At 36.6% G+C, this 19094-nt stretch overlaps 1 protein-coding gene across 12 annotated transcripts in view; it reads right to left on the minus strand.

Moving 5' to 3' along the window:
- ATF7IP (activating transcription factor 7 interacting protein) overlaps window positions 1-19094 on the minus strand; it is a 104051-nt gene that overhangs the window by 32449 nt on the left and 52508 nt on the right. For 10 of the 12 annotated variants that reach the window (XM_071732766.1, XM_071732750.1, XM_071732773.1 and 7 more), the window contains exons 3-10: window positions 12411-12494; window positions 9230-9375; window positions 7910-8047; window positions 6072-6137; window positions 5298-5377; window positions 4779-4867; window positions 2884-3525; window positions 1227-1294 (exon numbers count right to left, since the gene is read on the minus strand). In XM_071732766.1, the coding sequence (XP_071588867.1) occupies window positions 1227-1294; window positions 2884-3525; window positions 4779-4867; window positions 5298-5377; window positions 6072-6137; window positions 7910-8047; window positions 9230-9375; window positions 12411-12494 (1313 nt within the window). The remainder of the gene's footprint in view (window positions 1-1226; window positions 1295-2883; window positions 3526-4778; window positions 4868-5297; window positions 5378-6071; window positions 6138-7909; window positions 8048-9229; window positions 9376-12410; window positions 12495-19094) is intronic. The other 2 variants (XM_071732758.1, XM_071732711.1) reach the window with 1 other exon arrangement.

The following is a 19094-nucleotide window of genomic DNA, read 5'->3' on the forward strand; positions in this document are numbered from 1 at the left end:
CAGTTAAAATCCATCAGGTCCTTCTTTATTAATCATGGCACTACAAATGCTTTAACTGATATGACTGAAAGCAAGCCTAGAAACATACACTATAATAGAAGACTGAAAACCGGAAAGCATCATGTGTCTTTTATTTCCCTCTTGCTCACCTTCCATTTCTAAATACCACTATCACACAATCTGTTTTTCCAAAACATTTTCCGGATTTCAGACTCTACCAAAGAAGAGAGAAAATCCAAAATATTCACCTTATATTGAAAACTATATCTTAAATCCATACACCTGTCATCCATTCTGGTACTGAATTCCCTACATACCAACTTCAGAAAAATGTTTTAATAGCTATAATCCACAGGTATCTTTGAAAAATGAAGTTCCGAACAACCACTCTTTATAAAATGTCTTAATAAAAAGATAAAGTGAGGCACAGTTTATGTTCTGTAATACTAGTTATCTTTGCCAAACAATTTCTGTGACAGCTGAAAAACAGAATCCTGTCCAGTATATTTTCTTCTTGTTGTACATTGAAATACTATTATATGTGGAAATTTTGGCTATAAAAAATTAATTTTATTCCCCTTAATAAAATTACTTTCAGTTAAGAGCAATGCAATTATGAGGTGCTTTATGAAATATCTGTGTATGAAGAAATAATATTAAGAATAACTTAAAATACTCTAACTTCAACCTTTAAATTTCAAAGTAAGTTTAACAGGTCTTAGATGAGGAATCCAGAAGTACTGCAAGTTCTCCTCTATTAGTGAGTACTATTAATGAAGAAAGTTTCTTTTTTTTTTTCTGACATATGGCAATGAAATAATAGAACCTCAATTCTTATTAACTTCTGGATTAGTGTGTAAATGAGAGAGCTGCAATAATTTACAAAATATAGGTAGCTTTAACTACAAGTCTTTCAGACAAAAAACGAACAAGGTTTTCTTTTGTATGTTAGCTCTGTTGCAGACATGTTTTTAGTGTGCTCCTGAATTATTAATTCATCTACTTAGATAAATCCCACCAGAAAAAATCTGAAAATACTATCAAGCTCATGCTCCAAGTAGTATTAGGGATTAGAAGAAGAAGAAAAATACAAATGGACAGAAACTAGAAAGGATGGCACAAAAAAGAAACTAAAATTGTTTAATCATGAGCAATAAAGGTAAAGAACTTTTCTCCTGTGGATTGTAACTTTAGATTTTCATACAGAAACATGATCAACAACCTACCTGTGTTGTTCCCTCAGGATTTCGCTTGTTTGCCGAAGTATCTGTTGGTGGTTTGCTTATCTGGTTTTCTGGGGGGTAAAGAAATTGTTCATTTGCAGTATCCAATCAGTACTAAATACTGCTATCCACTATACAAATTTGGAGTCAATATTAATTGGCTTGATACTAAATATTCAGTATATATAGCATTTTTAACATTTTTCAGCCCTGATTTTCAATTACAAGTATTTGAACTTGATTACTATCATATTTCAGAAGGAACAAAAGATACTTCAAAGCAAAATGGCACTTTCTAGCCTAGAAGCAGTTCATGTTTCCTTCCTTCAAAGTCTGACAGTGTATTCAAAATATTTTGACAATTCCTTTGACTGTCTGAGGACAAAGCGTAACTCCAACTTCACCTCCTTTTGCATATAAGCTGACAAGATATTAAACTGAAAAAATTACAATAACTCAGTACTTTTGTACAAAAAATTGGCTGAACAGAGGGCTAAACAGATGGCAGCATATGTAACTGATATGATTTGTGCGCAGAGCCTGTGTATCTTTATTAGCTCAGCCAAACATACGTCTACAACTGGCAACTTAAGCAGAAGTTACTTGAATATTCAATATAAACACTTAAATACAAATTCTCCCTTCTCATTCCTTTTCATTTTAACCAGAGCTGACCAGCAACAGTGCCAGCCCAAAGCACTGTTTTAATTCTGGTGAGGAAACTAGCAGCATATGCACGAAGGCTATGGGAACTGCAGAAAATGAGCCTTTGGTCACTATGCCTTATCTATTGCAGCCCTCCTAATGTGGTATTAAATCACTACATTTACTTTACAACTAAAAATTAATACAAACCAATTAATTGTCCAACTCTGTGGAAGACATATTTTAACTTAGCTAATGTAAAAGATTGTAAAACTAAACAGAATTAGTTCTGACGTGAAACTCTGCTTGAGTTTTAACATTACATTGTGCTAATGAGAAACTTGCTATAATTCAATATATTATAACTGCTATAATTCAAACTCACTTGAGAATCTTGATTACCTCTTAGAAAAAAAATTTGAGCTATGTAAAATCAGAAGTGCAGAAAATCATCATGGCTTGGCCAAAGACAGAGAGAAAGTATTTTAAATTACATATCGTATTTGAACATTCACTGTATTAGGAGACTTTATTTAAAATACTATAAATGTACTTCTTTGGAATAAGGTTAGTATTCAGTTGTATTTTTTCCCCCATTTTTTTAACTTTCAAGTGTTACAAGAATTAAAATAGTGACTATACTTTCCTTTCAGTATATCTTTGCCTAGAAAGTTAACCAGATTATTTTGAGAGACTCCGTTGAAAATAAATATCAAGCTGTTAGCAGTATAATGGGAGTTTCTGATTTCATGCTAGGAATAATATAAATCAAGATCAAACAAAGCTTACAGAGCCACACTACTGACTCCTTCTAAGGAGAGATGATTTTCAACAACAGCTGAAACACATCTATGAGAGAGAAAATTTTGATCTTGACAGTTTCAACCGGAAGATAACCCAGAAGAAACATCTAGGAAAAATACACCAGCAAACAAATTTCCACAGGAGTGGAGTTTTGTGTTTCCCTTTCATAACCCTTTTCCTTTCCCAGTGTCAACATTCAAGCATAACTTACCAACCCCTGGTGCCGTAGCTGTGTGTGGTTCAACAGGAGCTGTACTACTAAATGCAGAAAGAGGAATCTTCATCTGTAGGGGAGGGGGTTGTCTGCTGGTAGCATTATTAAGTCCTGAAGTACCCACTGTGGGCAAAGAAGTCCTTGAGGCCTGGGCAACAGAATGTGCAGTAGAAACAGCCTGTACTGCCAATGCTGCACCTATTGACCCAGCACTGGCTGGAGAGTTCCTTTGAACACTAGGACTGGGCACAGCTGGGCTGTTACTTGGTTTCGCTGGGTTAGCTGATGCCAAGGACACTGTAGTTTTGGTAAGGCTACCAACTGTAGACGCGCTTTGTACGGGTATAAATTCAACGCTGCCTGACTGCTGGTTAGTGACCAAAGTCCCTGTGTGGCCTTGCAGAAGCTGAGGCTGGGATGACACTGCAACAGGTACGTGCCAGATTACGGGTAAAGACTGCAACGAGACAGACACTGACTGAGTGCTGCCACTGGGCACTTGGTTAGTGCCTACAACCGTAGCTGTGTTAGCTGTGGGAAGAACTGTTGTTGTCAAAGAGCTGGTGGAGATCACTGGAGTCTGAGGCTTAAGATGTCCACTGACAACTGCTGGAGGAGCAGCAGCACTGGAAGCTGGCACTACACCGGGAAAAAAAAAAAAAATCAAATTTAAGTATTTGAACCAAGTGGGAAGTTTCACTCCAACACAACAAACAGGAATTATTTAGAATGAGGGATATGAGACACTAGCATGGCTTGTCAGGCTGGACACGATGGGGCTTTGAGCAACCTGATCCAATAGAAGATGTCCTGACCCATCACAGGGGAGTTTCACTAGAGGACTTTTGAAGATCTTTAACGATTCAAACCATTCTATGATTCTATGAAAAATGTGGTGTATGATTAACTTTTTGTGAAGGAAAGCTATAGATACTCTTTCTTCTGTTGTACACTCTGATATTCAATGGCTTAGCTAATGATACAGCTAATGATACTGCATTTGTTTGACAGAACTATATAAACAAATGACAAAAAATTAAGATGTACAAAGAACTTTGAGGCTTGAAGAAAGCTCCAAAATTTAACTGTTGAAAACACATGAAATATAGCATTTTAAGCAATCATTACAGAAATGGTAGAACAACTGGTCCTTTAGAAACAAAGAAGAAAAACAAAGTTATGACTAACTTGCTTTGTATAAACAGGACCTTATATCCAGAAGGTTAAACTGAAACCAAGGATTAATGTGTCAGAAAACATACTCTCTTTTATGCAACAAAATTCCAGGTCTAAATCAGAAGATCGGGAGCTTATTACGCTACAGAAAGCTGGCATATGCCTACTATGAGATGATTCTGTGGAAAAGATTCAGCATTCAGTATTTAGTAAACCATGTTTAAAACCAAGGATGGTGTGACTGCAATGAATATAACTAATTGGTGGGACTGATTCTACATTCTAGTCTAGGAATCCCATTTTTCAACTTGATTTCCTTGAGAAATGTAGATTTAGGACTTTCTTTAGTTCCCTACTCAACTTCTATAGCCATTAGCTAGCAGAGTCAGCATGACATGACCTATGAACCACTTGTTTCACTTCTCAGCAGCTGAGAGACTACACATTTTGCTGCCACACCCAGCAAGCAGTCTGCTGAAGCACCTAATTGACCCACATGTTCTGGTTGGCCAAATCAACACATTTCTTACCCTTACCTGATAAGCACATTACACAAATATAAATTGGCCATGTGGTAGGGAGCTAAAAATAATGACTTATGTCAGAGAAAAAAGTCACAAAACCCAGTTTCACTCTGTTCAATTAGTTACTTATTTAATGAACAGCAATGAATAAAGTGTGCTTATAGTCCATAGGTATTTTCTTTATTTTCTTACCTGCACTCACAGGGGCTTGAAAAGTTGCTGGTGTGCTCTCTCCTGTATTCCTCTTTGACTCCAGCATCTGCCTCACTGTGCCAGTACTTCTGTGTAACAAAGTTTCAGTTAGCAATTCTCAATGAGCCATACCAGGTAAAATTATGAAAAATACAATGATGAAAAAAAAAGTCTCTTATTTTACAGCTATTCCTCCCATTGAGGTTTTATAAAACCATTTATTCGGTCCTGTATGCCTATTAACTTAGACATTACACTACTAAAAAAAGGAAGTAGGGTTATTTGTAACTTTTCAAGCGCTTGCTGGAACAACACTCATCTCAGTTCCTTTAAGAATGGATTCAATACTATCCTTCTAGGACTTCTGTGAAAGACTACTGAATTTTACAATTGAAAGGCAATGAAGGAAAAGGAAGAGCACTTTTCAGTTAAAAAAATAAAATACAGACATTATGCATCAGTTATCTCAAGTGTCCTACTGTAAATTTTAACATGGTCTCAGGGATGTTGGTTGCTTACCGATACGCCGCATTGTTTGTGTTTGCAGGGTCACTCGCTGCTGCTGCTTTCCCCGGAGACAGAGCTGTATTTGATGAATTCTACAAAAAAAAAAAAAAAAAAAAAACGAGAAAAGCCATAATAAACCAACCCTAAAAACCAACCCTAAATCACTCTGCAAACTTATAGCTTTGATAATATTTTGTGTTTGCTCATCTCTGTGCTCATTTTCTGGAGCCAACATTACAGGACAACTTGACTTTACAATCCCCCAAATCCTTCTTGGTCATACCTGTCTCACTTTCCTACATCCTCCCTTTTTATAAGTCTATTGCCTTCATGATTTTGTATTTTTATAGAGAAACAAAATTTCTTATTGAATGTTAATGGACTTGTACCTTCTGTTTCTTCACAGTAATTAATCCAAAATATTAATTCTAGACACAGACAAACACTATCGCTTGTATCCATTACTCTCCTCTTCCTTCTCCATCCCCAAATAAGGGTACTGGGATTCACTCTTAGCTGTTCACTTCATATTGAAGTGAGTTAGATTTACTTGAATACTATTGAAGTGTTTTCGCACTAGTAAGGTCTGAAGAACCTCTGTACAAATCAGAATTACGTTAACGGATGTTAGAATTTATTATTTCATATCACTGCTTTGCAAGCCTACTTTGTGAACACCATTATACAACCAGGTCACATTTTTCCACATATAAAGTTTCTTTGTTTTTCAATACAAGGCTTCGGCAAACTCAGAACAAAAAGAAACAGAACAAATTTAGTTCTTACTTCCTGTCTTTTCTTTAAGTCTTCCCTGGCAGCTCCAAATCGTTTTGTCAATCTAGCAATTTTAGCCTAAATGGGAAGAAGATGAAAACAGACCCATAAATATCCTCCCCAAAAAACATCAAAGAAATTATACAAACTTAAAGATATATGGTTAAGACATCAAGTCAAAGTCAAAGGCTATTTACATATCAGAGGAATTTATTCTTCTTGAAATACAGTACAAGTATTTCAGAACGGGAGAAACAAACACATGTTTATCATCATCAAAATATGCTGAGAGACAATCTGAATTATTTTCCTTCCTTTTGAATTATTTTCATAACTGCACAAACAGAATCTGTCTTGCAGAAGTTCACATAATATTCTCCATGAAAGGAACAAAACCATTTGGGTTTTTGATGTCTTATGTACCAACCATAATGAAAAATGCACCCCTTTTTGCCCTTCATATTGTCTACTCTTGCCCCTTGCTCTGTTTCTCCCTCACTGACACACACCTTACTGCCAGCTTTGTTCTACTCTATTAGATGGATATTCAGTTGTCAGCTTCATTATTTTCTCAGGCACCATCTTTAAATCTCATCTTTTACTTCTTGTGCTTGCTACAAAATACTACTTGGCAATTATTCTTACTGTAATTACCTCAGCATTACAAGATCCTAATTTATTCTTTCTAGGTTAGCTGACTTATTCAGGAGGTAGCTGTTATGCCATTTGTTCTAAGCAGGTACTTTTTTTGTTCTTTTTTTGTTTGTTTGTTTGTTTGGCACAGAAAGAGTTAAGTTCTTTTTAAAAAACCCTGAACACACTAGGTTTAGCACTAGAAAAATGGAAGATTTAAAGAAAAATTCAGTGAGTTTTGTATGCCGTTTTTTCAGAACCTCTTACTTAAAGGAGCTGATCTACTGAGAAACCTCACCTCTTTTACACTTTTAAAAAGCAACAGGGACAGGCTACAACTATGAATTACACCTTGAATTACATTTGTATTTCAATTTTTGTTGTATTTTACAATGTAGAGGTCTTTTGGAGCACCTTGCATAATAAAACCACGTAAGCCTAAACTGCAAGCATATTAACATGAACACACAGTCTTCTACAATGTTATTCATTTGACACTGTACTTGATGGCTAAAGACACCGATAAACAAGTATACTGAATGTATCTTAGACTGCACATAACAGAAAGTCAACACAAACTGTCTGGGGAAGCAAGGGATAAGAGTTATGCAGTATGAGCTGATCTGGGAAACTCCATAGTTCTTATGCTAACAGTAAAACAGCCTTATTTTTTTTGCATTTTTTATGACATAACCTTTTAATTGCCTTGTCACTTCAAAATTCTTAGATTGTTGTGCCGTTCCTCATCTCATGCACATGATTTCTATAAAGAATGCAGGAGAGCACACTGCATTTAACACTAGCTATTTGTTTCCTTACTAGAACATAATTATTTAGTTTCTGGGGAAATAATATGAGTATGGTATGATGTTTCTTTGTTTGAACATTCTACAAAGTCCAGTGCTACTGTCTTCCCCTTTCTGCACTTCCCTATTTTTAAGCAAGTTTCTGGCTTCATTTAGGCATTAGATATTTTCATACTTAACATTTATTTGAAGAATGTCTAAATGGAACAGAAGAGAGGAAAAGCGGTTTACTAACAGCCAAAGAATCAGTGTGCTATAAGGACAATTTGCTTCTGAGCAGGGAATTTCACAGCTCATCAAAAGTAACATCAGTATTTGTTGCTACCACCCTCCCCTTTGTACTATTAAGTGGTGAGAAACTTAAGTTTTAAATTTTACTTCAGTAAGCAGTTCAATGCCCAAAACACTCACCTGTAGCTCAGTAAGCACAGTTTTGTGCCTCTTGTTACATTCTACTTTCTCTATTCGGGTTCTCAAGTCTGCCAGAGTCTTGTCAAACACAGCACACTGTAAAGCATTAAGTTTTTCTTCTAACAGTCTCTGGATAATCTGCAAAATTATTATAAAAAAAAAAAGTAACAAATGCATCCTCATAATTTGAGAGACCACCTATAAAAACATTCTGAGCTCTTAACAAATATCCTGCTACAAACAGAACGATCACTAAGGTTGAACCATGTCACTCAAGTAAATTCATATTCACTAATAAGCATGAAGTAGTTAAGAAGCTAAGAAAGTTTCTACATCTATTTTTGCAAACACAGACTGTCCCTCTTTGCCATTAATTCAAGAAATTAATGAAATTACGTATAAGTGTATATATTAAGAACTTTAACCACGGAGGACATATCTTCATAAATTGCTGTGTTTACACAAATAATCTTTTTTCCTCTTATTTTTCTATTCTTGAGTGTGATACTGGCATTCATAGAATAAAAACTAGGAAATTTAACAAAACTTTATTTCTGAGATGCATTTTTCCCTAGCAAAAATGCCATGTTGTTTGTCATGTAGGAGCTAAAAATGGAAAGAGAAGAGACTGACTTCTGCAAAGTTTACCTGTTACACTCATTGTTTTTTTTTCTTCCTCCTACACTTACTGCAATGCAAAATTTTTCCTTAGGAAACAAAAGCTAATAAGCAACAAATGCGGTTCAGTTTTCTGCATCCTACACTAACAACATTACAACACCCACCACCTAACTAATGGAAGGTGGGCACAATATAAGTTTTTTTCAGGACCATAATGTTTCTTAAAATGCCAATAGTGCAGTCATGCTATTAAAAACTCTGTAAGAGCCTGCAAAACACTATGTTGATTGCACTCATTTAGAGATGGGCCTTCTTTAAAGTTAGGCAGTATTTAAGTGCACCACATATGCAACTTCACCATACTGAAATGCCTCCTTTGCTAAGATTCTCCATCTACAGTCACACTGTAGTGTGATTTAAATCACAGACTTATGAGTTTAAGCATTTAACAAATTTCAAACATAACTCTTGCAGCATAGTTTTCAAATGATATTTTGTCTCTTCATAAAAGGAGGGCTGTATAGGACTTTATATGACTTATGTCACCTTTGGTATTTCAATTATGTCCAATTTTCAACCACAAAAGAGAGGAACTGTTTGAGGGGGCAGAGAGTTTGTGGGAAAGGATAGCTAATTCCAACACAGTAAGATAAGTGACGGGTGTCTGTTTGCTATCTTTGCTCTGCACCTCCACACTACCTTTTGTAATTTTTCATCAACATCCTTTCTGGTTGTAATTTTTACTTGGAGTTCTGCTTCATAATCTTCTGCCATGTACCGACGACGTTTAGAATGAACACTGTCCATGTCCTCAGATTTGGAACGCTTTCTCCTTGATGCTTCACCTGGAACAGTTACAACTGCTTGTGAGGAACTTTTTAAAAAGAGCTATCTGCAGAATGCTGTAATCATTATGAATTTCATGTGTCCTCAATTTAAGCTTTTTTATCCGAAACCAGTAAGAACACCTTTGGAAAAACAAGATGTTTGATGACATCAAAGCAGAACAACAGTCTCTTTGTTCTCTGTACACTGCTGCCGTTACTGAGTTTTGCTTTGTGATTCACCACCTAACTGCCTCAAATGCAAAATGGCTTAGTACCCCCACCCCCTTGTCCAAACTTTGCCTCAAATTCTTCCTGCTCCAGTCAGAACCATTCTATAATGAAACACGTCTCCCGAGAAGCCAAAAACTCTACAGAAAAATGAATCCTCAGGATACCAGACAACTTACACCTCATTCTGCCTGTGTAAGCAATGATCTGTTTTTCTACCTGGCATCACATTTTAATCTGTACATCAAAAAAATCAAGCTTTTTTTCCTCTTGAGTAAGAAGAAAAGTAAAAATCTAACAAAAAAACAGGTTCAAAACAGAACAATATTATAAAAGCAATTTTCATCACAGTGATGAAGCACAAAAGTACCAAAGAGATCTCATGGTGCTCCTCCAGCTCCTGGACCTGTATTGCCTTGAGATCCACATAAAGAAACAAACCTGGGTAAACTTATCGGGAAGGAAAACTGCACAGCATATTCTGGGTACCTGACCATCATCAGAACACCAAAAAACATACCTCCCTTTACCCCTCCACCCCAAACCTGAGGACAATACAGAAAGACAGACTTAGCAGTACCTCAGTTTAAACAGCCAAATAAAGTTACTTTCCACTACCATTTTCTCTTTACGTGTATCACATACACTGTGAGTCATACTTCTAACTTCACAAAACGTTTCAGTCAGATTTTTTGATGGTTAGTTTTCTAATGGCTTCAGTTTGATCTCATTTTCTGATGGTTTCAGATTTGTTTAACTGCCATAAAAAATCCACTAGAAGAAAATGTACCAAAAATTATTTTAAAGTAATTATTTTTATATTTGCATCACAATCTAGGTTTTTTTTAAACCTTGTGAAAGCATATGTCCTCAAATTTAGCTAAGTTCTATAGGGCCACAGGGCTCTTCATAAACATTAGCAGAAAGCTGAATATTTTCAATCAATGTAAATATCTAAGATACGAGGTTCTGTTTTGTTGTGTTTTGAGTTAACAGTTGAAAATTAAGGGAAAAAAAGGAAAGCTACATCTTCAGCTTCCTTCAATCCATCAGAAAATATTGTAGAAATAAAATAAACAAAAAAATCTGGTCTCACACTACCGAAGGTAAGTTTATTAGGAACTTTCATGCAACTCTTCCCTACTCCCAGTTAGTCTCTTTATAAAACGCTTGACTACTGAACAATACAAGTATCTTGTAACATGCAAGGGCTACTTACATATTTAACAGAACATTTTGATGGTCAGGTAATTTCTTCTGAAGCAGATGCTACATCTAATTTTACTGCATCTAGATTTGCTTTGAGGAGCTTCAGGGTCACTGCTACTAGTGGACAGTCTGGAGCAAAGGCAGTTCTACTCTCAGTGGAGGAGCACCAGCATTTAAACAAACTAGATATATACAGGTCCATGACAGCCAGAGGAGGCACTGACAGGTGTGGAGAGAGGGGGCTGAGGAACATGGCCAGGCCACTATGAACCTCTAAAAGGTTTGTGGCAATAGCAGAGGTTTCCTGAGGGCAGGAGTGACATTTGATTTCTTCAGGAAGGGCAAAGAAAAAGACCCAGGGAATTACAGGATGGTCAGCCTCACCTCGGTCCCTGGGAATGTGATGGAGCAAATAATATTAGATAGCACCTCTGAACATATCAAGAAGGTGATGGTAATAATGAGATCAGATTTATAAGGGGAAATAATGCTTCCTCATCCTGATAGCCTTCCATTATGAGATTACTGGCTTGGTGGATGAGAGGAGAGCAGTGGATACTATTTAGCTGGCTGTTTAGTAATGCTTTGACACCTGAATCATGCTCAGAAACAAACCCATGATGTGTGGCCCAGATAAATGAACTGGCTCAACTGTTAGGCTCCAAGAGCTGTCATTAGCTGCAAAAAATCCAGTTAGAGCTTGTCACTGGTAATGTACACCAGTGATTACCAACACACTCATGAATGACCTAGGTAATGGGATTGAGGACAGTTTCGGCAATTTGCCGATGATAGAAAACTAGAAGGAATAGTTGCTGCACTAGATGGTTATGCTGCCATTCAGAGTCATCTAGACAAGCTGGAGAAACAGGCAAACAGAAACTTCATGAAGTTCAACAGAAGGCAATGCCGTGTCTTACACTCGGGTGGGAATAAAGTCCATGTACCAGTAAAGGCTGGACACTGACTGGCTGAAAAACAGCTTTGCGGAAAAGGCCTTCATGGTCTCAGCAATGTGCACTGTTACCAAGTAAGGCCAACCACGTCCTTGGCTGCCTGAGGAAGAGTATTGCCAGCAGGCTGAGGGAAGTAATCAGTCCCTGGTAATCAGTACTGTTAGACTGAGCCTTGGGGTTTGTGTCGAGTTCTGGGCTTCTGAAGACAGACATAAGCATTCTGGATGGAGTTCAGTGTAGGGCCACCAAGATATGTTATGGACAGGAGCATTGGTCATGTGAGGAAATGACAGCTCGCATTGTTTAACCAAAGTTGATCAGGGATCAACTGTATGTGAGGGGAAAAAGAGCAAGACTCTTAGTGAGGACCAGTGAAAGGAGAGAAATGGGTGAAACGGAAATAAAGGAAATTCAAATATATCACAACTTTTTTACTGTTGAGGGTGGTCAAACACTGGAAGTGGCACACTGGAAGGTTGTAGAGTCTCCATCTCTGAAGGTACTCAAAACCTGTCTGGACATGTTTCTGAGAAAATTGCTCTAGTTGACCTGGTTCTGGGGGGGTTTGGACTAGATTATCTCCAAAGATCCCTTCCAACCTCAATTCCATGTTTCTAATGTGTGCCAAAAATGAAGCATAATAGTTTCAACGTTACGTACTTCTCTCTGAGCGTTTCTCTTCTTTGCTTGGCTCTTCTTCTTTATCCTCTTCACTGTCCTTTATTCTCTCCTCCTCCACCTTTTCTACAAAGGTAAGAAAAAATAGCATTGCTATTTATGCTGACCTACAACTTAGGAAAATTTATGTTGGGGAAGGCAAGAGAAGTAAGTATGGGACACAAAAGGAATGCACAGCATACCTCTAAAGCAAAAATTTAAACTACACTACAATACAGCAAGATTCACTTCTGGATTTGGTTAGCTTTAAAAATCACCAAAATGCTTTGGAAGTTACTTCTAAAATGAAACCATGTATTTTTAATGGAGATAAAGTTCTCAATAAATTAGTTTATTTTTCACCTAGGAAAAAAGTATAAAAATTTCAGTAACAAAATACTAGTAGATTTATTTATTTAAAATTGGCAAAATAATCCATAATCCTTATGGTAGGAGAGACCTAGATTCTTTTTTTCTTAACAGATTTTCCTTTTAAGTTTCTTCCTAATATGTATCACAATTTAAGATTAGTCCTTTAAAAACATACAGTCTAGGAAATTCTTAAATAAATAAATACCTGAAACGACACCCTCAAATGCACACAGGTGAAAATAAAAAATGCAAACACTACCTGAAAACTCTTATTATATGTTCCATGAACTTCCATTGCTGTGCTTTGTACAGGCTGTATGTGCTGCCTCCTGCCCTTGCTAGATACAACATAAAACTATTACTTTTAAGGTTACATTAATATCTATCCAAACTGTAACAGAACAAGTCAGCACTGCTATGTGTGTCTTCATCTGTACACTTCACCAATGTTCTATTTTCATTTTTGTTATTACAGCAGAGTTTACTGGCTTTTTTCAGAGGAAATTCTGGCTATGAAGATTTGCTTGACACTTTCTTAACACTAAATTTTACTTCTATTGTGAAGAACAAGTGAACGATTTAAAATAAGTTGCCAAATAAATCATAAAATGGAAGGAATCAGAAAATTAAGTACTTAAGTATTAAGTTTTTCATTTTGATGATTTATGTAAGTAATTTTTATTTATTTTATAGGTTTTTTTAAAGGTAAAAAAAATCATACAGTGCCAATGCCAGCTGTTTTTTAAGATATCAATAAAACAGAACTAATTTACCTAACAATGTAAAGGAGAGTCAGTTAGTTCAGGAGTACTTTCTCTACATTTTGCAGATTTTTAAATTCAAATGAAAGATTCAGGTTACAAGTTTCAATGCCAAGCTTTTTGAGTTCTATGGAGAGAACACAGTAACTCCAGGGATGAAGAAGTCCCTTCCTTTAAAACCTTCATCACTCTGTGAACAAGCTTAGCTCATTTAAAAAATACTTTACTATTTAAATATTTTAAAGTGTTTTAAACATGATGCCCATCTAAACATTAGTTAGGAAGGTTTGAACCATAATAGAGGTAATTTTACAGCTGGCTATCAGCTTTTTCTTCACAGATAAGCTGTGATCTCATTATCCTGATGCTAGACAGACAGAGGTGATAAATGCAATCCTTTAAATATGATTTGACATAATGAAGTTATCACTGTATATTTCACAGTCATCTTAGTAATTCACAACATCTGCTGTGGATCTAAACACAAAGATGTTTGGTTTTTTACTAGGTGTCTGCCTGTCACTAAACAGCTGAAAATAACATTTAGTAATTTCTACAGTTGCAAGCATTTAGATCTGCTTAGTAGCTGACTGAATGCTTATGTGGATGTCAGTTGTGCCAAAATAAACATATACATGGAAATAAAAATAGTAAGCAAGCCTAAGAACATCTGAACAGTATTTGCTATTTATTTTGGACTGCCTATACACTCCCTATTCCATAATCCTACAACCATGTCATTCTCCACATATATTGGCTAGAACTGATGTGCACAATGCGTAGCCTTTACAAATAGTTAATCCTTGATCAAACTCTATCCAAAAGTTATTATAAAACAAATACAACTTTTCCCCATGAAACATGATGGGATTTGACTATTTTTATTTAGGAAGAAATAATATATTTCTACTTTCAGAGGAATCTTCAAGACCCAGACAAGCTGGAGAAATGAGACGACAAACACTTTATGATAGCAAGAAAGAAAAATACTAAAGTTGTGTACTTGGGAGGGGAGAGACTCCTTGCAATGACACAGGCTGGGTCCCACATGGCTGGGAAGCAGTTCTGCTTTGAGGACTCACATAAGACAGTAAACAAAGCATGAGCTAACAGCATGCCCTGGCAGCAAAAAAGGTCCACAGCATTCCTAGATGCATTTATAGGAACAGAACCAGTATATCATAGGACGTGGTTACTGCCCTTTACTTGACACTTGTTTTACCATCATTCAGTATGGGGCAAGAGAATGCTTATGAGGCTGGGGAACATGACCTGTAAGAGAGGCTGAGTGAGCTGGGCTTGTTCAGCATGGAGAGGACAAAACTTAATGGGGACTTAAATGCAGCTTTCCAATACCAGCTAGATGGCTTTTGAAAAGATGGAGCCAGACTCCATGCCTAAGGGTAAGGGACAAGAAGGGATGGAAAGAACCAATTCCAACTGATTTGAATTTAAAACATTTCCAATGGGAAGAGAGTCACAGGAACAGGCTGCCCAGAAAAGTTGTCTGGTCTTCATCAGTGAACGTTTTCAAGACCTAATGGGATCAAGTTCTGAGCTACCTTGTCTAGTCTCACAGCTGACACTACTTTGAGAAGAAGAGTGAACTAAAGACCTCTTAACGTCCCACCTAACCTGAACTACTCTATTATTTGGTTGCAACTCCTCCTATCACAAACTACATATTAAAAAAAACAACACCAAAATCAGCAAGTGTATCAGATACAAAGCACAATATTATCTTCTTTACTCATTTACTACTAAATTTTTAGTTGAAGTAAAAAAAAAATCCATAAAGGATATAAAGATTACAATTTATGAATCCAACATACATTAGTCAGTCCTCCACAGTCTGTTAGAGAGAAGCGTGCCTCAGTTTTGCAAAAATCTAATGTATCAAAAATACAGCAATTGTGTCTCTGATGCAGTAAAGAAACCTCTTTCCACCACATACTCAACTCCTTTTTGCAGATAGCATAGATCTTCCTAATCATCTAATGAATGAACAAAACTTGCAATCTCAAAAGTTTTCTTTTGTAAAGTCTGTTTCACAAATGCTGAAATATACTCTCTGAAAGCCTTTCCTCATCCTTTTTGATGTAGTAACAAGAACCAGAAATATTATTGCAGAAAAGTGGTTTCATTTGTGCTATTTAAGTGTAACTTGTTTTCCTGTTTGTGAATTTTGACAACTAGTTATGTCACAACACAGGGACAAAAGTTCATGTTTAGTTGTTTATCTGCCATTCACATGCTATGTGATTATTATTTTCCAGAAGTCAAGCTGTTTTCTTTTAAATGTTAAGTGCACCCTTTACTCTTAAAAGGTTGTATTTGGATGTGCTTGCAGCTTGACTTCAGATTCTCTTAACAAAGATCAGTAATGAGTTCTCTTTCAAAGTATCCCTGGAGGGCAGGAAACGCCATTGCTGTAGAGAAGCTAAGAATCAGTATGTCCGGAGCCAAAGTGCTAGCGATTCTGAGAAAGAAGGACTTCAGATTTGCTTTGGCAGACATTCTCACCTGGTCAAAATTGAGTGTGTACAAATTATGTAAGAGAAAGAATGTAGATCAGCTGCATTTGGTAAAAACAGTTCAGCTAACCCAGGATCCTATTTCTAATCTTTTTATGTTAACAGCAGATGATCAAGCAGGGAAGAATATAGGGAGGAACAAAGAAAAATAACTGCAGCCCCAAAAAACTTTTTCGGCTTTCTGAAAAACTGCATGGAAGACCACCAGAGGTTTCTCTGGGTTTCTGTGCTTGACAGCCCTCTAAAAAATTTCTCTTCCACAGAACACAAATGTAGGTTAACTTTTAGAAGTAACAGTGTTGCTAGCAAGTTTGCAGATAGAAACTGCAGGGAGTGGTACATATTCTTCAGGGCATAGCTGTTTATCAGAGGGAGAACAGGGCCTTGATTCCTACTGGAAAACAATTTGAACATTAGTCTGCAGTGTGAAATAAGTTCAATAGCATTTCAGGCCATATTAAAAAGAAATGTGTCCAGCAGGATAAAACAATTGATTCTCCTTTGTTCAGCACTTGAGAACCCCCCCATGGACCACTGCATCCTGGTTTAGGATCCTCAATACAAGAAAAGCGCTGACAAAACCACGGTGGAGTGTCACCAGAAAGGTCAAGGCGATGAAGTACATGCTGGATAAAGAGTAGATGACAGAATGGCTTTGCTCAGTCTAAACAAGTAAAGAGTATTGGGAGATTGTATCACTGCCTTCCATTAAGTAGTGAGAGCCACTACTCTTCAAGGTGGAAAGCAACAAGACAGGAAGCAATGGACACAAGTTTCCAATGTTCTGTCAGACTGAAGAGTCCAATTAGGCAAACAGCTTTCTACTGGTGGTACTGGTCAAGTATTAGGCTACCCAAGAAGTTGTGGTATATCCATTCTTGGAGATGTAAAAAAGTGAACTGCCAAGGTCCCAGAGACATCTGATATAATTGGATCTGGTTTGAGTAGGGGGCTGGAATAAGGACCATCAGAGAGTTGAAAACTATCTGCAACCCCATCATCTTCCCTGTTGCTCTTTACTAACATACTCTCTCCAGTTCTGTGGCATCTTCTTTGACATGGGTAGGGAGACGCAAACAGAATTACACAAAACATTGAAGAGCTTCATGTCCCACAGTGAAGTCAGTTCTATATTCCTATGCAGTTACCAATGTTTTTGTACTCATCTGTACCACTCTGTACTTAACCATGAGTTTCATCTACCATTTTGGTACCCCAATCATTCAGCATTGTGACTCAAGATTCTTCTCCAGCTCTTCACAGTATCATCAGGAAACTGTCACCTTGATATTCACGCTTCATCTTTGGTAGATGATATATTCTATCACATAGCACAGTCTCTGGAACAGATCACTGTATGTTTACTTTCTGTTCTTCAAATGGTTATTTCTTCCATGAATACTATTCATCTTATCTAAAGACAGTTCAGTTTCCAAAAGTTCTTGGGAAGAAATCATTTGTGTTTGGATAGCCAAGATAATTCAAATGTATCCATCAGGTCTTCTTTGCCATGTGCTTGTTTACTTACCCAAAGAGCTCCAAGGTTTTCTGATGTATGATCTTTCATTATAAAAGTCATAAGTGTCAGTGCAGCTATTATATTTACTAAACCTACCTGAGAAAAAGATTCTGTTGAAGAAAGTTTTCTACTATCATTTATTACATAATTTTTTAGGTTTTCATCTTGGGGTTTTTGAGCGACTTGCACCTGTACCTCTAATACAGCATCTTCAAATGATTTCCATACCATCTCCACAGATTTTATATTCAGAGAGTCTTTCCAAAAGTTTATCTTCTAAGATAACTCCACTTGTTTTCTCATACAACCGTTTCCTGCCTCTGGAGCCTTTCTGCCATTATTTTTGTTATTGAAAGACTGAAATCAGTGAAGAATGCAAATCTTCTGTATTAGTACCATGTCAGATTTAGTACAAAATGAGTACCCAAAAGATTTGCTTGAAATATTTCACACAGAATGTACTACTCAGGGAAGTTTTAATTTCTTCTCTGCAATTTGATGGACAAGCTTTATGGGGCTTAGAACACAGAAATTAACAGGTGACCGCTGCTTAAGGACAGAACATACTTCACAGTGACCAGTTTTAATTTCATGAACAGTCTCAGTTACAACTATGCAATTCTAAAAGTCATTAACTGTTAAGAGTCAATAAATAAAATGCGTCAGGAGAATTTGCCCTGTAACCAACATGGAAAATCTGAAGGAAGTATTGCTGGATACAATAATTTTAGACTTCTGCAAACTGTAGTCCAATCCTTAATATTTACCTTGGTGGTTTTTTTGCTCCAGAACAAAAAAATTCCACTGTGACCACAGTGTGTTTTATCGTTGGGTGAGATGAAAAAACAACCCTGATATCCTACTGTTATTCCTCTCCAATGAAAGAACCCTTAAACTGTGCTAAAAACATAGATCAATTTCTTTGTAATTTACATATTATAAAAGGGACTAGTAATGCATTACAACTCAAACAGAACTACACACAGTGTTCTTTCTCCCTGCAACCCCCCACCCTCACCTCTGAATAGCTTCTGAACACTTTAATTAAACAATAGTTGTATGCACTTCCGCAATCCCAGTGCAATCTTCTGCTAAGCACATGACCAAAGTACCAGCTTCCTTACCTTAATGCTTTCAAAGGCTTATCACTTGGCATAATCATCAGATGAAAGTCAGATAAAAAATAAGGTAAATGAATAAAAGTTATATGGCATGAAAACCGTACATGACTTGCATTTTTCATTAAATCTTTCCAATATTTTTTAGTGAAAAAAAATAGATTTGAAACAAATGGGACTTGTGGCATGCTTGGATTACCAACATGCTTTCTTCTTAAAATTTATTTGCATGTAAAAAAAGCTGAAATTCTTTCTTGCCCTCTAGATTTGCAGATTTCTCTTCTCACAGACCTTTCTGTTCTATGCCTGGCAATTATTCATCTTTCCTCCTTTTCCACCCACAACCCCACCCCAGTTTGCAAAGATTATGAGAAAAAAACCCA

Source organism: Heliangelus exortis, chromosome 1, assembly GCF_036169615.1.
Source record: "Heliangelus exortis chromosome 1, bHelExo1.hap1, whole genome shotgun sequence".
NCBI classification, from domain to species: Eukaryota; Metazoa; Chordata; class Aves; order Apodiformes; family Trochilidae; genus Heliangelus; species Heliangelus exortis.